This window comes from Sinocyclocheilus anshuiensis, unplaced genomic scaffold (assembly GCF_001515605.1).
Source record: "Sinocyclocheilus anshuiensis isolate Anshui unplaced genomic scaffold, SAMN03320099.WGS_v1.1 scaffold437, whole genome shotgun sequence".
NCBI lineage: Eukaryota > Metazoa > Chordata > Actinopteri > Cypriniformes > Cyprinidae > Sinocyclocheilus > Sinocyclocheilus anshuiensis.
The window spans coordinates 2,739,439-2,756,687 of NW_015539902.1; the positions used below are offsets into that span (position 1 = coordinate 2,739,439).

Consider the following 17,249-nt stretch of genomic DNA (forward strand, 5'->3'; position numbering starts at 1 on the left):
GGTTTTCAGCAATGGAGAGATGCAGGAATTCACACAGTAAGCGATCTGTTTCAAGACGGTACCTTTATTTCCTTTGAAAAAATTCAGGAAAAATACAAACTTCATAGAAGTAATTTTTTTAGGTTCTTGCAAGTCAGGAACTATGTACAATCCTACTTAAACAGATTTGCAACAATTAGCCCTTCATGTCTTGACACCTGCCTTAAGGACTATTTTGGTAAAGGGAAAATGATTTCCTGCATCTATAATACTCTCCAGGCCTCCCAATTACCTACTACATCTTCAATCAAAAGTTTATGGGAGGAAGAATTAGGGTCAGAAATTTCCAATGAGTTATGGGCGGATAGCCTGGAAGAGATTAATAGATGTTCAATAAACTCCAGACACTGCCTCATCCAGTTCAAAATCTTGCATAGACTACACTACTCTAAGACAAAATTATCTAGAATATTTTCAGGTGTCTCTCCAAAATGTGACAAATGCAGGACGGCTGAGGCGACCCTGCTTCACAGTTATGCATTATGTCCCAGTCTTCAAAGCTTTTGGTGCAATATCTTCGATGTCATTTCTGAAATTACTAGACAACATATTGAACCTGATGAGTTTTTAATTGTGTTTGGTGTTTCAAGACATGAGCTCTGCCTGTCCAAGTCTCAACAACGATTTCTTTCCTATGGACTTTTAATGGCCAAAAAGCTTATTTTAACATTCTGGAAAAATAAACTGCCACCTCCTTTCCAGCTGTGGCTTGGCGAACTCACAAATACACTACATTTGGAGCGTATACAGCTCTGTCTAAAGAATAAGAGAACACAGTTTTCTAAAACTTGGGAACCCTTTATAAGGTATTTAGGGGATGAAGGCAGAGGAGACTAGGAAGAGAGGGATGTTGACTTAATTTGAGTTGGATCTAAGATCCATTCCACCCCTGGTGTTTTGTTTTATTTTTTATTTTTTGTATTCCTCCCTATGTGGCGCGTATCAGGCAGACAGAGTGAGGGTAGTTGGGTAGTTGGGTAGGTGAATGGTCGGGTGGGCGGGTGGAGAATTGTCGTTTTGTTTTAGGACTTTCTGTATAGTATGTTAGAAAATATGTGCATATGTCTGCATGTACAGTGTATACTTAGACTGCATGTGCAAGTATAGGATTGTTATGTTTATTGTGTATGCAGGTGTATGTATAAATATGTATATATAGTTAATAATTGCAGAAAGTATAACTTGGTTAGATTTTTGTTTGCATAAGGAAAATACGGAGGAACTTCTGATTTGAATTCTGTTCAACTTATCTGCATTCTATATAGGAAAATCCGGAGGAACTTCTGATTTGAATTCTGTTAAGCTTATTTGTACTCTATATATTTCCCCAATAAAAAAAAATTTTTTAAAAACAGATTGAATAAACTGACTACAGTTATTATTTGTTTGTGGGTCTTTCTGCCTTTAGTTTTGTCTTTAACAAGTGAAATGCATGCTCATTCGGATTGAGATTTCCTATGGATTTTTAACGGCCAAAAAGCTTATTTTAACATTCTGGAAAAATAAACTGCCACCTCCTTTCCAGCTGTGGCTTGGCGAACTCACAAATACACTACATTTGGAGCGTATACAGCTCTGTCTAAAGAATAAGAGAACACAGTTTTCTAAAACTTGGGATCCCTTTATAAGGTATTTAGGGGATGAAGGCAGAGGAGACTAGGAAGAGAGGGATGTTGACTTAATTTGAGTTGGATCTAAGATCCATTCCACCCCTGGTGTTTTTTTTATTTTTTATAATAATATTCCTCCCTATGTGGTGCATATCAGGCAGACAGAGTGAGGGTGGGTGGAGAATTGTCTTGTTTTGTTTTAGGACTTTCTGTATAATATGTAAAAAAGTTTTGTCTTTAACAAGTGAAATGCATGCTCAATCGGGTTGAGATCAGGAGATTGATTTGGTCATTGCAGAATATTCCACTTTTTTACCTTCAAAACCTCCTGGGTTGCTTTTGCTGTATGATTTGCTGTATCATCCATTTGTACTATGAAGCGCCGCCCAATCAGCTTTGCTCCATTTGGCTGAATGCAGACAGTATATCTGTATACACTTCAGAATTCCTCCGGCTGCTTCTGTCTTCTGTCACATCATCACTAAACACCAGTAACCCAGTGCCACTGGAAGCCATGCATGCTCATGCCGTCACACTTCTCCACCATGTTTCACAGATGATGTTGTATGCTTTGGATCATGAGCTGTTCCAAGCCTTGTCCATATTTTTTTCTTCCCGTCATTCTGGTACAGGTTGATCTTAATTTCAGCCGTCTAAAGAATGCTTTTCCAGAAGTGGTCTGGCTTTTTTTTTTCTGGCTAATCTGGCCTTGTTTGCACCTTGTGGTGAACCCTCTGTATCTGTTCTTGTGAAGTCTTCTCTTGGTTGTAGACTTTGACCGTGACACATCTACCTCCTGGAGAGTCTTCTTCACTTGGCTGGATGTTGTGAAAGGGTTTTTTTTTACCATGGAGAGGATTCTCCAATCATCCAACACTCATGCTCATGCCATCACACTGCTGCACCATGTTTCACAGACAATGTTGTATGCTTTGGATCATGGGCTGTTCCAAGCCTTCTCAATACTTTTTTTCATCCTGTCATTCTGGTACAGGTTGATCTTAATTTCGTCCAAAGAATGCGTTTCCAGAAGTGGTCTGGCTTTTTTAGATGTTTTTTGGCAAAGTCTAATCTGGCCTTGTTTGCACCTTGCTGGTGAACCCTCTGTATTTGTTCTCGTGAAGTCTTCTCTTGATTGTAGACTTTGACTGTGACACACCTACCTCCTGGAGAGTGTTCTTCACTTGACTGGATGTTGTGAAAGGGTTTTTCTTTACCATGGAGCGAATTCTCTGATCATCCACCACTGTTGTCCTCCGTGGATGTCCAGGACTTTTTATGTTGCTGAGCTCACCAGCGTGTTCTTCTTTTTTTTCAGAATGTACCAAACTGTTGATTTGGCCACTCCTAATGTTCCTGCTATCTCTCTGATGGATTTTTTTTTTTGTTGTTGTTTTTGAAGCCTAACAAATGTCTGTTTCACTTGCATGGAGAGCTCCTTTGACTGCATGATGTGGGTTTACAGCAACAGCTTCCAAATGCAAATGGCACACTTAGAATCAACTCCAGACCTTTTACCTGCTTAATTGATGTAGAAATAACGAAGGAATAGCCCACATCTGTCCATGAAATGGCTTTTGAGTCAACTGTCCAGTGTCCAATTACGTATGGTGCCTTGAAAAAGGGGGGAGGTGCATATTAAAGAGTTGTAATTCATTAACCTTTCCTCCAATTGTGATGAGAATACCCTCAAATTAAAGCTCAGAGTGTGCACTTTATGCCGATATTCATTATATAACTGTAACTGTTTGTCATAGCGTTTGACTAAATTAATTTTGTTTAATAAACAAGCCCTAATATAATGATTTAGTTTACTGAAGCACAAGCCTGTATTTCATGGTCTGTATTACACAAATACTGCATAAAACGAATTAAGTCAACATTATTGAACTGAAAAAAATACATTATATATATATATATATATATATATATATATATATGAAATTTTCAGTTCAATAATGTTGACAATTCATTTTATGCAGTATTTGTGTAAGGTGGATGTGCACATGCTTACTTTGTGAAGGTTGTGAAGCTGAGTGGAGATTCCCTCGCTTTCAGGATGGGCACTTATGCTAAAATATAAATACTTCTGTGAATGTACATTATTAAAAAAATAATGATATCTCAGTCAAATGTAAGTTATGGGCTCAGGAAAAGCAGGCTAACCCATATAAAACCATGTGAGTGTCTGAAGTTTTAAATAAATATCTCTCATTTTGTTGACAGCTTGGGCTGTGCACTTCTTGAGCAGTGCCATCACTAGCGGACGTTCTCCATGCATTACGCACAGACCAGGGTAGTTTATAATGGAATTCATTGTAGAGCATTTACATGACAATTTTTTTATCTGTTTTATGGATTAGTTGTTGCAGTACTAAAATATTGTCTTGCTGTCTTGTGTTGTTCAATGTGTGGGGGCTATATATGTAGAACGTTGTTATATGGCATTAGTTCACAGAAGTATATGCCTGCATTACATGATCTGATCTCAAGAAAAAAAAACTGATACCCTGGAAGTTAGTATTAAATTCACAAACTGTCTGATGATTTTTTTCAAGATGTCTGTTGATAAGGATAACAGTAATGATGCAGAAGCGTTTTTAACATTTTTATATTGACAGCAAATGTAAATGTTCTTTCAATTGACTTGTTAAACTTAAAGCACTGAAAGAAAATGTGACTATTTTAAAAATCTTTATTTTTATTTATTTATTTTGACTCTGAACTTAAATTGTTTGTACATTGCTTTGAATAAAGGAAGCAATAACAAAGAAACTTTACTATATTTCATTTTTCAACATATTTTGTCTATTTATAATACCATACCATTGCTGCTACAACATCAGACTGTACAAAATTAATCTGTTAAATAAGATATTTGTTAAATGATCACAGCTGATGAAACAACTAATAAAATATCTGCAGTCAAAGAGTTTCTTTCAAGCAGGTAATTAAAGTCAACACCAATAACACACCGATCAGAAGACATGAGATTAAACCTGTAAATATTTTCACTTTTTCCAACTGCATTTCATTTTTATTTCTCTAGTTGTATTCACCCTGCTGCGTTTGTACAGTTCTTTTATGGATTGCATGACCTCCTCTGTCTTGCCGATATTCATTATATAACTGTAACTGTTTGTCATAGCGTTTGACTAAATTAATTTTGTTTAATAAACAAGCCCTAATATAATGATTTAGTTTACTGAAGCACAAGCCTGTATTTCATGGTCTGTATTACACAAATACTGCATAAAACGAATTAAGTCAACATTATTGAACTGAAAAAAATACATTATATATATATATATATATATATATATATATATATGAAATTTTCAGTTCAATAATGTTGACAATTCATTTTATGCAGTATTTGTGTAAGGTGGATGTGCACATGCTTACTTTGTGAAGGTTGTGAAGCTGAGTGGAGATTCCCTCGCTTTCAGGATGGGCACTTATGCTAAAATATGATGGGATTCAGCATAGGTGGTATTGTCTGCGTCAGGGAATTGTTAATTATCTGGGCATTTGGATGCAAAGGTGTTGTTACAGATGCAAGGACATTGCATAAAACTGGGAGATAAAAAATTGCCACCAATATGAGATGTGAAGTGCAGGTTTTTACGGCCTTGATCCGGTCAGCACCATGAGCAATCTTAAGCAGAGCCAGAGAAATGCAGAAATATGTGATGATGATCAGTATTAGCGGTGTGCAAATCAGGAGACCATAGGAAATTTTACCCATCAGAATATTTATGGAAATATCATTACAAGCTAGTCCACAGATTGGGGCATAATCACAAAAATAACTATTAAGTACATTAGACCTACAAAAAGACATTCTATTCACGAAACCTACAAGTAAAGAAAAAAATGTCACAGACACAATCCACATCACCCCTATGATCAGAAACATGGCTAGTTTGGTTACAATGGCATGATACCGTAGAGGAAAACAAATAGCAACCAGTCGGTCATAAGCCAAAGCGAGTAGTGTCAAAGACTGCATGTTCATGAAATGATACACAAAAAACATATTTGTTAAACATGTTTCATAAGAAATGTCTTGGTGATCAAATAAAAACATGTCTATGATTTTTGGAATCAAAGCTGAGCTTCCACACAGATCAGAAAGGGCCAGATTAAAGACTGCAATGTATTTGGCTGTGTTAAGCCTGCGGGCCAAATAAATGATACACATGATAAATTAATTCCCTAAAACAGTCACAACATACACTAAAGACAAGAACATATAGTAGTATTTTGCATGTGGGATATTAGAAAAGCCATTGATGAAAAATGCTGCAGGACGAACAAAGGTCACATTTGTAGAGAAGTCTGCATGCATGGAGCTCATGATACCTGTTGACTGGCTTTTGTTTCACCTGTGATAAAGAACTGTTATTCAAACACACAAAATAACAGAATATTCCTACACTAATTTCAATTCCAATCACAAAGATTAATCAATAAAAAGTATTTTACATTACTATTAAACTAATAATATTTTTTACAGTAATTGCAGTAAAATCATTAGAGAGAAACAGAGAAAACACATGGTTTATACTTCTTATCGTTTATACCTTCTCCAAAGCTGCCAGAATGACATTATGCTACCAATCATCAGACATATTTATATTAGATCATGAGCTTGGGACTTTATTTCATGGATCAGCCCTTCTCCCTGTAGACTTGGAGAAGCAGGGGCATGCATATGAAAACATAGCAAAATCTAAGAATAGAAAATTTAAGCTTTTAATTTTTTTACATAGGCAATACATTGATACAGACACAAAACCTGTTTGTGAGTATTGCTCCAGTTAATATTAGCAATAGTCCCCATTTCCACAAATCACCAGCTTTAGCAAGCATTAATGTATTGTGTAATATTGTGTAAAACCTGTTCTCACTATAGGGCACCCAATAATGTCCCATATCCAAGCCTTTTAGCATCTTTATTGTGACACGGCCAGTAGACTACCCCATTGCTGTCAAAGAGAAACCTACAGACAAAATACAGATGCAAAGGACAAGGGGATTTTATTGTCATGAAAGTATATAGTCAACTAATGCATGATTATATGTTGACACCTATGACACCTATCACAGCATCCCTATATAAGGTCTATTCAGTATAATTCCGCAGCTATATCACTTTGCTTAGGAGCTAATTACCCTTCTCCATCCCCAGCTCCTCCTCTCTTCTACAGTCAGGACTTTCTGATATTTCTCGTTGAATCACGTTATTATTATTATTATTATTATTATTTACAGTATCATAGTATTATTATAAATTTATAGGTTACATTTTTATATTTTAATTAAAAAAAATGTAATTAACTATTTTTATAATAATAACATACTTAATAATAATAATTATTATTATTATTATTATTATTATTATATTCATATTAAATGGGGCTCATAAAAACAGATGCAGATGTGGCTTGAAACAACAACTTTTAAAAAATAAAACTACAGTTAGGTCCATATATATTTGGACACAGGCACAATTTTTATTATTTTAGCTGCTGACCAAAACATATTCAAGTTACATAATATGGGCTTAAGGCCTATCCACCTTATTTTTAATGTAAGAGTGTGTGCGGCCATTTGTAACCTGATTGTGCAAGGCTTCCGGTGTACTGTGCTTACAGTTATTTTAGCTTGTACAAAAACATTACCTTATGCTGCTTGATATTGCAAAGTATTATTTGTTATCATATTATTTAAATTTATTATTGTAATCATAAACACACTGGTTTGTAGAGCAATTTGTTTTACCGTTTACTGCTGGTTCAACAGCTAATGAATCAAGTCTTTGAAACAGTTTACTTCTGAGTTGCAAAATAAAGTGGATAACTTTTTGCATATTGTTAAAAACTTGCCACGCACCTGACAACGAAAGGCTTTCTTGAATATTCAATGTAATATATGTATTTAGAGAATTAAATAGATATATATATATATTTTTATTATTATTATTATTTTGTGTACAACTATTACTTTTAGGCAATCTGTGTTTTTAATGCTTTTTATTCACAATTTTTTTTCACAAATCAGTGTAGGCCATTATTAATTTACTTAATTCCTTTTTATATATACTATGCATTTACTTAATATTATTTGCAATTACTGATTAAAAGTAAATAAATAAATCGATTTAATAACTATGAGTATAGTTGAACAAAAGTAAACACTGTAATTCTCTCTTGTTTTGGCCCTTTTTTGATGGGTAGCCCAAAGTGCCCCTTTTATTACTTCCCTGATGAGGTCAGATGGAAAGAAGCAGGGATACATTTTAAGTAAGGAACAAAAGAATTACACACTAAAGGTAGAATGCTATTACTTTCCCACTCTTTGTTTTATTATTTTAATAACAATGGTAATTATGTGTTTTTTCTTATTATTATTTAATACATCACAGTAGTGGCTTTAGCATTTGTTGTGGGTTTATGAAGTCATGATACCTGTTGTCTGGCTTGTCATATTAAATTATATTTAGAAATGCAGAACATTGAAGCATAAATTATTCAACAACAACGATAAAACAATACAAATGACAACAGTGTCTGACAATGTTTTTAAAATTGGGGAAAAAATGGTTTATTTTGGAGATGGGAATATGGTTCTCCGTTTAAAAAGCCTTTTCAAAGAGATTATGAACTCCTCTGTCTTGAATGTGTAGATTATAGGGTTAAGCATTGGAGGAAGTGCAGAGGTCAGAGAGAGATTAATGATCCTTGTGTTCGTGTTTATAATGGAAGAAAGAGCATATGTAAAAGTGATGGGTACATAAAATATGGCCACTACTATTAAATGAGCAGTACATGTCTTTGTGGCTCTTTGACGGTCTTGTGGAGTTGTGATTCTAAACAGTGTCACAGCTATGCATGTGTATGAAAAGATGATCAAAAATGCTGGAAAGCCGAGAATTAATATTGGGTACAAACGGGCTATCACAGAGCTTGGGAAATTGCTGCTACAGGCAGAACGATATATAGGGCCATGATCACAATAAAAACTATTTATGATGACAATAACTCTACAGAAAGAAAGCCTGCTGATAAAAACTGTAGCGGCGATTACCATAAGCAGTGCCACTGCCCACGTGACTCCAATTATAACAAGCATTGATCTGTGGGTCACAATCATATGATACCTCAGTGGTAAACAAATTGCTACTAATCTGTCAAAAGACAGAACAGCAAGAGTTAAGGACTGTGTTGAAATAGATACAAACACAGAGAACATATTAAACAAGCACAATTCATATGGGATCAACTGATTCCCAAACAAAAACATATCCAGTAGCTGAGGGATCACAGCAGTACTCTCACAAATGTCTGTCAGTGATAAATTAAAGACAGCAATATATTTAGGAGTGTGAAGATTTCGGTCTATGATAATAACAAGCATGAGGCAGGAGTTTCCAAGCAAAGAAATAATGTAGACAAAAAACAAGAATATATAATAGTACCTCATGTGAGGTATACCAGAAAAACCACTGATATAGAAATAAGACGGGATGGAAATATTACTGTTTTCAGTGAAATCAAGATTCATGACGAGTTCACTCACTGATACTCTATTCATCCTGTCCGGGTAAAAAAAAAAAAATGTATGTTATTCAGCATTGTAAGAAAATATTTCATTATATTTTCCTCTACAACAAATATTGCATCAATTGAATCTAAGATTGATATTTAGACTGCAGTAAAATGTGTGTGTGTGTATATACAGTATATATATATATATATATATATATAATCCCTCAAGAACAAAACCAAACAAATGAACATAGGCATTTCAAGTTTTATAAGCACAATTATATTTTAACATGCATCTTAAAAACTTCCATTGCCCTAAAATTTGTAACTAAACTTTTATATACAATATGCAAGATTTTGTATAATACATGCTGCAAATACAGTGGATAAGGTGTACTCACAGAAAGAAAGATATGACTATAGGAAGTCTTGCTGAAGCTAGTATAGAAACAGCACTGTAAAAAGACTTCCCCAGACCTTATACATGCTGAACTATATATCCTTCAGATACAAATGGCAGGCCTCTCCAGACTTGTCAGTTGACCAATCATAGCACAGATCTGACATGATCAGGTACGTCAGAATGAAATACACTGACTAATCTACAGGAAAACTGCAGTTGTAAAGGAAGCCCTTAACGCACAAAATATGCTATAAGAAGTTATAAGTTAGGGTTAGTGGTTGCATATCTAAAGCTTTACATATCTCTACAGAAATTGTTTGAATTTACAACTTTAGAACACATACAACTGTAGAACACATGTGCAGTTTACAGTCTACAATCAATGCTTAGGACTTTAAAGAGATTAAAGAGATCTTTCTACTGACTCTGACCAAAAGAATGATGCCTAGGGTTCCTCAACATGTTAAGCTGGCTCAACATGGTGTCCTCCATGGCAGACGTGTTTGCTTGTTCCACTCTTCAACGCTGTGTTTTTGTGTGTCTTTTTGTGTGTCTCTTTATGTATCTTGTTTTTTTTTTTTTAAGTGCAGAAATGTTATGCATTGATAACTTATAATAAGCAAACGCTGCTAGACATCACTAGGTTGCAGCATGACTCTGCATACACCAGTTTTATACCCCTAGACTTGTATTGCATTGTTCGCCCCACATGTGATCACGCCATCCACGAGAAGGCCTCCCAACACTGCACACAGGTGAAAAAAATGTAGACACAAGCAAGGCAGTCACATTCGTCTGCATCACATACCATAAGGACAACATCATCCTGAAGTTCGCTGACGATACCACAGTGATTGGACTGGTGATGACGAAACAGCATACAGCAGTGAGGTAGCAAGTCTGGTGAAATGGTGTGAGGACAACAATCTCACCCTCAACACAGATAAAACCAATGAGGTGATTGTAGACATGAAGAAGGAGAGGAAATCTCACTGGCAACTGATCATCCATGGGCTTGAGGTGAAGAGGATGAGTTGCTTCAAATTCCTGGGTGTCTATATTAGTGATGACCTCACTTGGTCAACTAACACTAACCGGGGGTGCTTTTCCTAAAAGCATGGTTAGCCATCTATGGTCGCAAGTTCCGTCATTACCAACATCGTTCAACAATTCGGTGTTTCCCGAAACCATAGTTCAAATGAACATTCGCAAACAGCGTCCATGGTTCCATGTTCAATACAGCAGCATCGTAGAGATGTCTAATCGGCTAAATAGCAGAAGTTATTCCTCCACCACATGCATGTGACGTCATTAACAATGGCCCTATATTGTTGAACTAATGTGATTCAAACGACGGAGATGTGACCGTGTTCGGGAAACAGTCGTGATTAGCTAGTTCATTTCCACAACAATGCATCGTACTATGGTGGTTAATCAGCGAGTTACGTCGTTGTATGGGAAACGCACCCCAGCTTGTCAAGAAAGCACAACAGCTTTCTGTTGTGCTTTCTTGCACAACTCACTTTCTCAGAAGGCTGAGGAAATTCGGCATGTCACCAAAGATCCTCAGGAGCTTTTAAAGAAGCGCCATTGAGAGCATTTTAACCAGCAGTATCACAGTGTGGTATGGAAATGGACACAGAAATGGACCGTAAGCACCTGCAGAGATATTTGAAATTGACCCTCCCAATTGTTCAGGTTATATTTTTGCCATTTGTGCCTTATAGGACAGTTAAGGGTAAACAGGGAACTAATTGGAGAGTAGAGAGGGAAACAGAATTGGGAAAAGTTCTTGAGTTGGGGTGCAAACTCTAGTCACCTGGCATAAGATGCACTATATATGTGAGTTAATTTAAAAGATGTTAATTGTCATATACACTGTTAATGTAAATACATGACATGATTTTGTAGTATTTCAGGTTGCTGAAAAGCAGCCAGTCACCTTTAAAAATGTATAAGCTTAACATGATTTCAAAATAAAAGGTCTCGTATGAACAAAAGCGTAACAAGAAAAACAAAACTTCAAAGCATTAAATTAACAAACAGCTACTAATCAGTAAAGCCAACTGCAACATCAAGGCCCAAAATTAAGAAAGAAAACGTTTTTTAATTATGATGTGGGAGGTACAGTTTTTTATGGATTTTATGGACATTAAACACAAAAGCACAGCAATGCAGAAATCTGAGATGGTGATCAGTATTATTGGAGTACAGATACAGATGAACCAGATGAACTGAAGTTTACATGTGTAGATAAAGCTAACAGCATGGTACTTTTTTTATATATATAATATTATTTTTATAAAAACTGTGATATTAGATTGTTGAAATGCATTATTAAATTGAGAATTTAGAAATATTAATTACTATAAACATCATGAAGAATAAAGTGAATAAAGTGGGAGGAAAGAGGTTTACTTTGAAGATGGGAATATGAATCTTTGTTTAAGAAGTCTTTTCACAGACACCATAAACTCTTCTGTCATGAATGTGTAGATTATTGGGTTAAGCAATGGAGGAAGAGCAGAAGTCAGAGAAAGATTAATGATCCTTGTATTAGTGTTAATAAAGGGCCAAAATGCATATGTAAAAGTAATGGGCACATAAAATATAGCCACTAACATTAAATGAGCAGTACATGTCTTTGTGGCTCATTGACGGTCTTGTGGGGTTGTGATTCTGAACAATGTCACAGCTATACATGTATAGGTAAAAACAATAAAAACCCCTGGTAACCCAAGGATGATTACAGGGTACAAAACGGATATCACAAAGCTCGGAAAATAATCGCTACAGGAAGAACGTGATACAGGCCCATGATCACAGTAGAAACTATTAACGATTACAACAACCCTGCAGAAAGACAGTCTAGTCAGGAAAATGATTGCAGCTGTTGCTATCGACAGTCCTATTATCCATGAAGCACCAATCATACCAAACATTGATCTGTGGGTCACAATCATATGATACCTCAGTGGTAAACAAATAGCTACTAATCTGTCAAAAGACAAAATAGTAAGAGTAATTGATTGCACTGCAAAAATAACACAATTGAAAAACATTTGGCACATGCACAATCCATACAGAATGAACTGATTTCCAAACACGTATGCTTCCAGTTGCTGAGGGATCACAGCAGTACTCTCACAAATGTCTGTCAGTGCTAAATTAAAGACAGCAATATATTTAGGTGTGTGAAGATTTCGGTCCACAATAATCACAATCATAAGAAAAGAGTTTCCAAGCACAGTAATAATGTAGACAAAAAACAGAAATATATAATAGTATCTAATGTGAGATACACCAGAAAAACCAGTGACGTAGAAATAAGACAGGCAGGATGGAAATATTCCTGTTTTCAGTGAAATCTGGATTCATGGTCAATTTAATCACTGATCCTGTATTCAGCCTGTCTGGATGGAAGAGTTGCATGTTACATAGTTTGGGGGGGGGGTGAATTTTCAAAAATATGAAAGCTTTTTCATATGAAAGCTTTTTGTAATGGTTATGTCCTCTCCTACAAACACTGCAATTCAAGAAACACAGACATATTCTTCAACATACTTCTTACTGTAACTACAGAAAATTGCCTAATGATTTTCATAAGCAATTATATAAAAAAAAAGTGTTTTTCTACTTTACAGTATATATGCAATTCTAAACATTTTACATTTGTATCTTTGAAAGCTGAATCTTACATTGCCTTATTAAACTCAAATTTTTTATATATTATGCAAGATTTCAGGATAATACATGCTGTGAATTCAGTGTACTCACACAAAGGTGAAGAGCAGCTCAATCAGGCCCTGAGAAGTTTTTCTTCAGGCTTATCCAGGCACACAGCACTGGTAAAACACTTCCCCTGACCTGGAACACGCTGCACTATATATCAGTCAAACACTGATTGTGGTACAAATGCTAGGACTCTCTGGACTTGTCAGTTGACCAATCATGGCACAGAACTGGCACTGATGGCATGATCAGCTACGTCAGATACAGTGACTAATCCATAGAGAGGAGAAACTGTTGTGCTGCTGCTTCATGATGACCTAAGCAAGTATTCCAAGGGTGTGAAATAAAGTCATTTGAGCGTTTGCCTTCTAAAAGTTTGGGAATTACAGTCACTTGTTTCAGTAGTGAGGGACTGTTTTTATTTTAAGAATTTGAAATGCCAATATAGATGCATGATGCAAGCTAACTGACCAACATAAATAAATGGATTGTTCTGGTCCTTGATGCTGATTGGTCAATGGTTGTGTTTTATTTCCGATAAAGCATAGTTATGACTGCTGTGTATTACTTTGGAAGAGAGTATATTGTCTATCTACAATCAATATACTGTCAAAACTGGTCTATATTATGAGAAGTGTGAAAAGTGATGCAAGATAACCAAGGATTCCGTTTACCCAGGGTTTAGAATGACCCAGGTTTAACTATTTCAAGTGTGAAAAGCCTATCTCTCTGTGTTTACGGTCACTGTAAGGAACTATTTTTCTAGCTGAAAGGTTTCTAGCTAATGATTTTTCTTCAAAAAAATAACATTAATACATGTATTTTTGGTTTTAATGTGTATTGTGTGGTTATACATACATACATACATTTGTGTAAATAATTTCCTTCTTTAAAACCTTGTTTCAATCCTGAATTAATTCGTTTTTGAATTAATTGGCTGAATGAATGGTCTACTAACTCATAACTTATAACTTATAAGGATAGTCACTTGCCAACACCTACGGCGTAACACTGAAGTCACTGAAAAATACTCACCACTACACACAGATCATTTCTCAATATATATAAATATTATTAATTGAACAATACTATTTGATGAACAATAATAACCATTATACAAGCATAGGAAGTTTGCACAATAGGAAATAGACAAGCAAAAAATTCAGAATACAAAGTTATGAAGCTGAGCACTCAGCCAAAATTACTTGCCCAGTAACAAATAACAGATTCATTAAACCAAAGATTGCCTGTTAGATATACCCCAAATGAATTATATATATCATGTTTAACCACTATACAGAGTAATCATAACCAACAGCGAATGTCAGAAGGACTTGCCGATATAAGGCTGTTCTCAGAGAGATACATGAGCACTGACTGCATGGTGATAACCAAGACTTCACAACTCCAAAAATGTCAGAGCAAATTTTCAAATAGGTGCTATCTTCATAAACTGCAGATTTGAGGTTTAAACAACTACATTTTGACCTGAAAACAACAACAAAAAATCTTAAAATTACATTCTATGAAACAACAACAGTAGTATTTCAAAAATTATAGTGGGTTTTCTCCTCCACCATGACCACACTCTGGGAGAAGTGCTGGATGTCTAGAACACACAGACACACACAGTCCAAGTGCTGATACTGGCTCAAACCACAAATAATAATGTTATTAAATAGGGGAAAATACACTTTTATTTATGAGACGGGAATATGAATCTTCGTTTAAGAAGTCTTTTAACAGACACAATGAACTCCTCAGTCATGAATGTGTAGATTATAGGGTTAAGCATTGGAGGAAGTGCAGAAGTCAGAGAAAGATTAATGATCCTTGTGTTCGTGTTAATAATGGGCCAAAATGCATATGTAAAAGTGATGGGTACATAAAATATAGCCACTAATATTAAATGAGCAGAACATGTCTTTGTGGCTCTTTGACGGTCTTGTGGGGTTGTGATTTTAAACAATGTCACAGCTATGCATGTATATGAAAAGATAATAAAAGCTACTGGAAACCCAAGGATGATTGCTGGGAACACACTGGCTATCACAGAGCTTAGGAAATTATTGTTACAAGCTGAACGATATATTGGCCCATGATCACAGTAGAAACTGTTAACAGTGACAATAAATTTGCAGAACGAAAGTCTGCTCATGAAATTTACTCCAATGATTGTTAATAATAGTACTAGTGTCCATGAAGCACCAATTATAACAAGCATTAATCTGTGGGTCACAATCATATGATACCTCAGTGGTAATGAAATAGCAACTAATCTGTCAAAAGACAAAATAGTGAGAGTTAGTGACTGCATTGCGAGAAATAACAAAACAGAGAACATACTGGACATGCACAATCCATATGGGATCAACTGATTCCCAAACAAAAACGTATCCAGTAGCTGAGGGATCACAGCAGTACTCTCACTAATGTCAGTCAAAGACAAATTAAAGACAGCTATATATTTAGGAGTGTGAAGATTTCGGTCCATAATGATAACAAACATGAGGCAAGAATTCCCAAGCGCAGTAATAATGTAGACAAAAAACAGAAATATATAATAGTATCTCATATGAGGTATTCCAGAAAAACCACTGATATAGAAATAAGACGGGATGGAAATATTTCTGTTTTCAGTGACATCTTGATTCACAACCATTTCACTCACTGATCCTGTATTCATGCTGTCTAGATAGAAAAGCACAAATTGAGTTATATTAAACACAGCGGCAACTACTACATTATAGTTAAGACTCTCAGATAGATCTCAACCAAAAAGCCCAAACTTTTTAAAAACACATTTTATCATGCATGCAATGGTTAAAAAACAAATAAACAGAATCTCACATTGTTAAATTAAACTCAAATTTTGTATATAATACACAAGATTTGAAGTGCATGCTACAATGCAATTAATGTACAGTATGATATACCCATAGAATCGTTAAGAGTGGATCAATGGGCCCTGGAAAGCTCAGGCTTATACAAGCACACTGAACATACTGAACTATATATGCCACTGATTATGATACAGTACGAATGCCAGGCCTCTCTGGACTTGTCAGCTGACCAATCGTGTTACTGATGGCATGATTAGCTACATCACATACATCAAATAATCCATAGAGAGGAGAAACTGTTGTGCTGCTGCTTCATGATGGCCTACTGTATCTTCTAAATATTTTAAATGAAAAGGCAATCTTAGTATCTAAAAAGATACTCCATTTTGGAAACATAGAGAAGTTCTTTGCTATATAGAAACTAGACACTGTGAAGGATGGCCTTCGCCCTCAAAAAGTATGGAAACGTCTCGGTTACTTGTGTAACCCTCGTTCCCTGAAGGAGGGAACGGAGACGTTACGTCAGTCGTGACTGACGAATTGGGATCTCGCCAAATACATGTGTTTTACACCTGAGGAACTCAGGTTTCCTGCCTTTTTAGTAAATTATAGCTATTGTAGTAAATTATTTACTGTGTTCTGTGGCTAGTGTATGTGTAAAGTGTCACATTGTGTACATTTATTACCTATGACAGTCATCAGCTGATGACATTGTATTATTAAGCTACCAGCTTGTTTATTCATAATATGTTGTGTCTGTTATTTTAGGTTTTCATAGTCTGCCCTCAAATGTGTGTGATGAGGATGTGTAGTAACCAACAAGTGTTGCATCATCTAAATATGAGGCATTTGTTCCAAAGGATAATGAGTAGCATGTTAATTACCCTGCTAATAGCACTGTGCTTGTTTAGGTAAACCTGTGGAGAGGTTCATGTTGAGCCTGAGAGATTTCAGTCTGGTGTCTCGAAGCTCATTAGTGTGAAGCAACAGGGAAAAAAACAAGTGGGGTGTGACTTGCAATGTACCCACAAGAAAACAGGCACAGAGGTGACAGTGGTCACATGGAACT

General features: G+C 35.6%; 2 protein-coding genes and 2 pseudogenes across 2 annotated transcripts; all 4 read right to left on the minus strand.

The window, feature by feature from the left end:
- Positions 1-5,112: 5,112 nt before the first annotated feature.
- Positions 5,113-6,009, minus strand: LOC107686227 (olfactory receptor 1C1-like; annotated as a pseudogene).
- A 2,249-nt stretch (positions 6,010-8,258) lies between these two features.
- LOC107686205 (olfactory receptor 13C2-like) lies at positions 8,259-9,218 on the minus strand. Its single transcript, XM_016483112.1, has one exon. It carries the CDS (start codon positions 9,216-9,218, stop codon positions 8,259-8,261), a length of 960 nt encoding a protein of 319 aa, XP_016338598.1.
- A 3,038-nt stretch (positions 9,219-12,256) lies between these two features.
- LOC107686206 (olfactory receptor 13C5-like) lies at positions 12,257-12,983 on the minus strand (annotated as a pseudogene).
- Positions 12,984-15,033: 2,050 nt separating this feature from the next.
- Positions 15,034-16,023, minus strand: or42b2 (odorant receptor, family 42, subfamily B, member 2). Its single transcript, XM_016483114.1, has one exon. The coding sequence runs from the start codon at positions 16,021-16,023 to the stop codon at positions 15,034-15,036; it is 990 nt and encodes a 329-aa protein (XP_016338600.1).
- Between the last annotated feature and the right edge of the window lie 1,226 nt (positions 16,024-17,249).

What these genes read in the sequence shown, in the direction of transcription:
- LOC107686205 (XM_016483112.1), bottom strand. Translation starts at nt 9,218, where the DNA reads ATGAATCTTGATTTCACTGAAAACAGTAATATTTCCATCCCGTCTTAT.
- or42b2 (XM_016483114.1), bottom strand. Translation starts at nt 16,023, where the DNA reads ATGAATACAGGATCAGTGAGTGAAATGGTTGTGAATCAAGATGTCACT.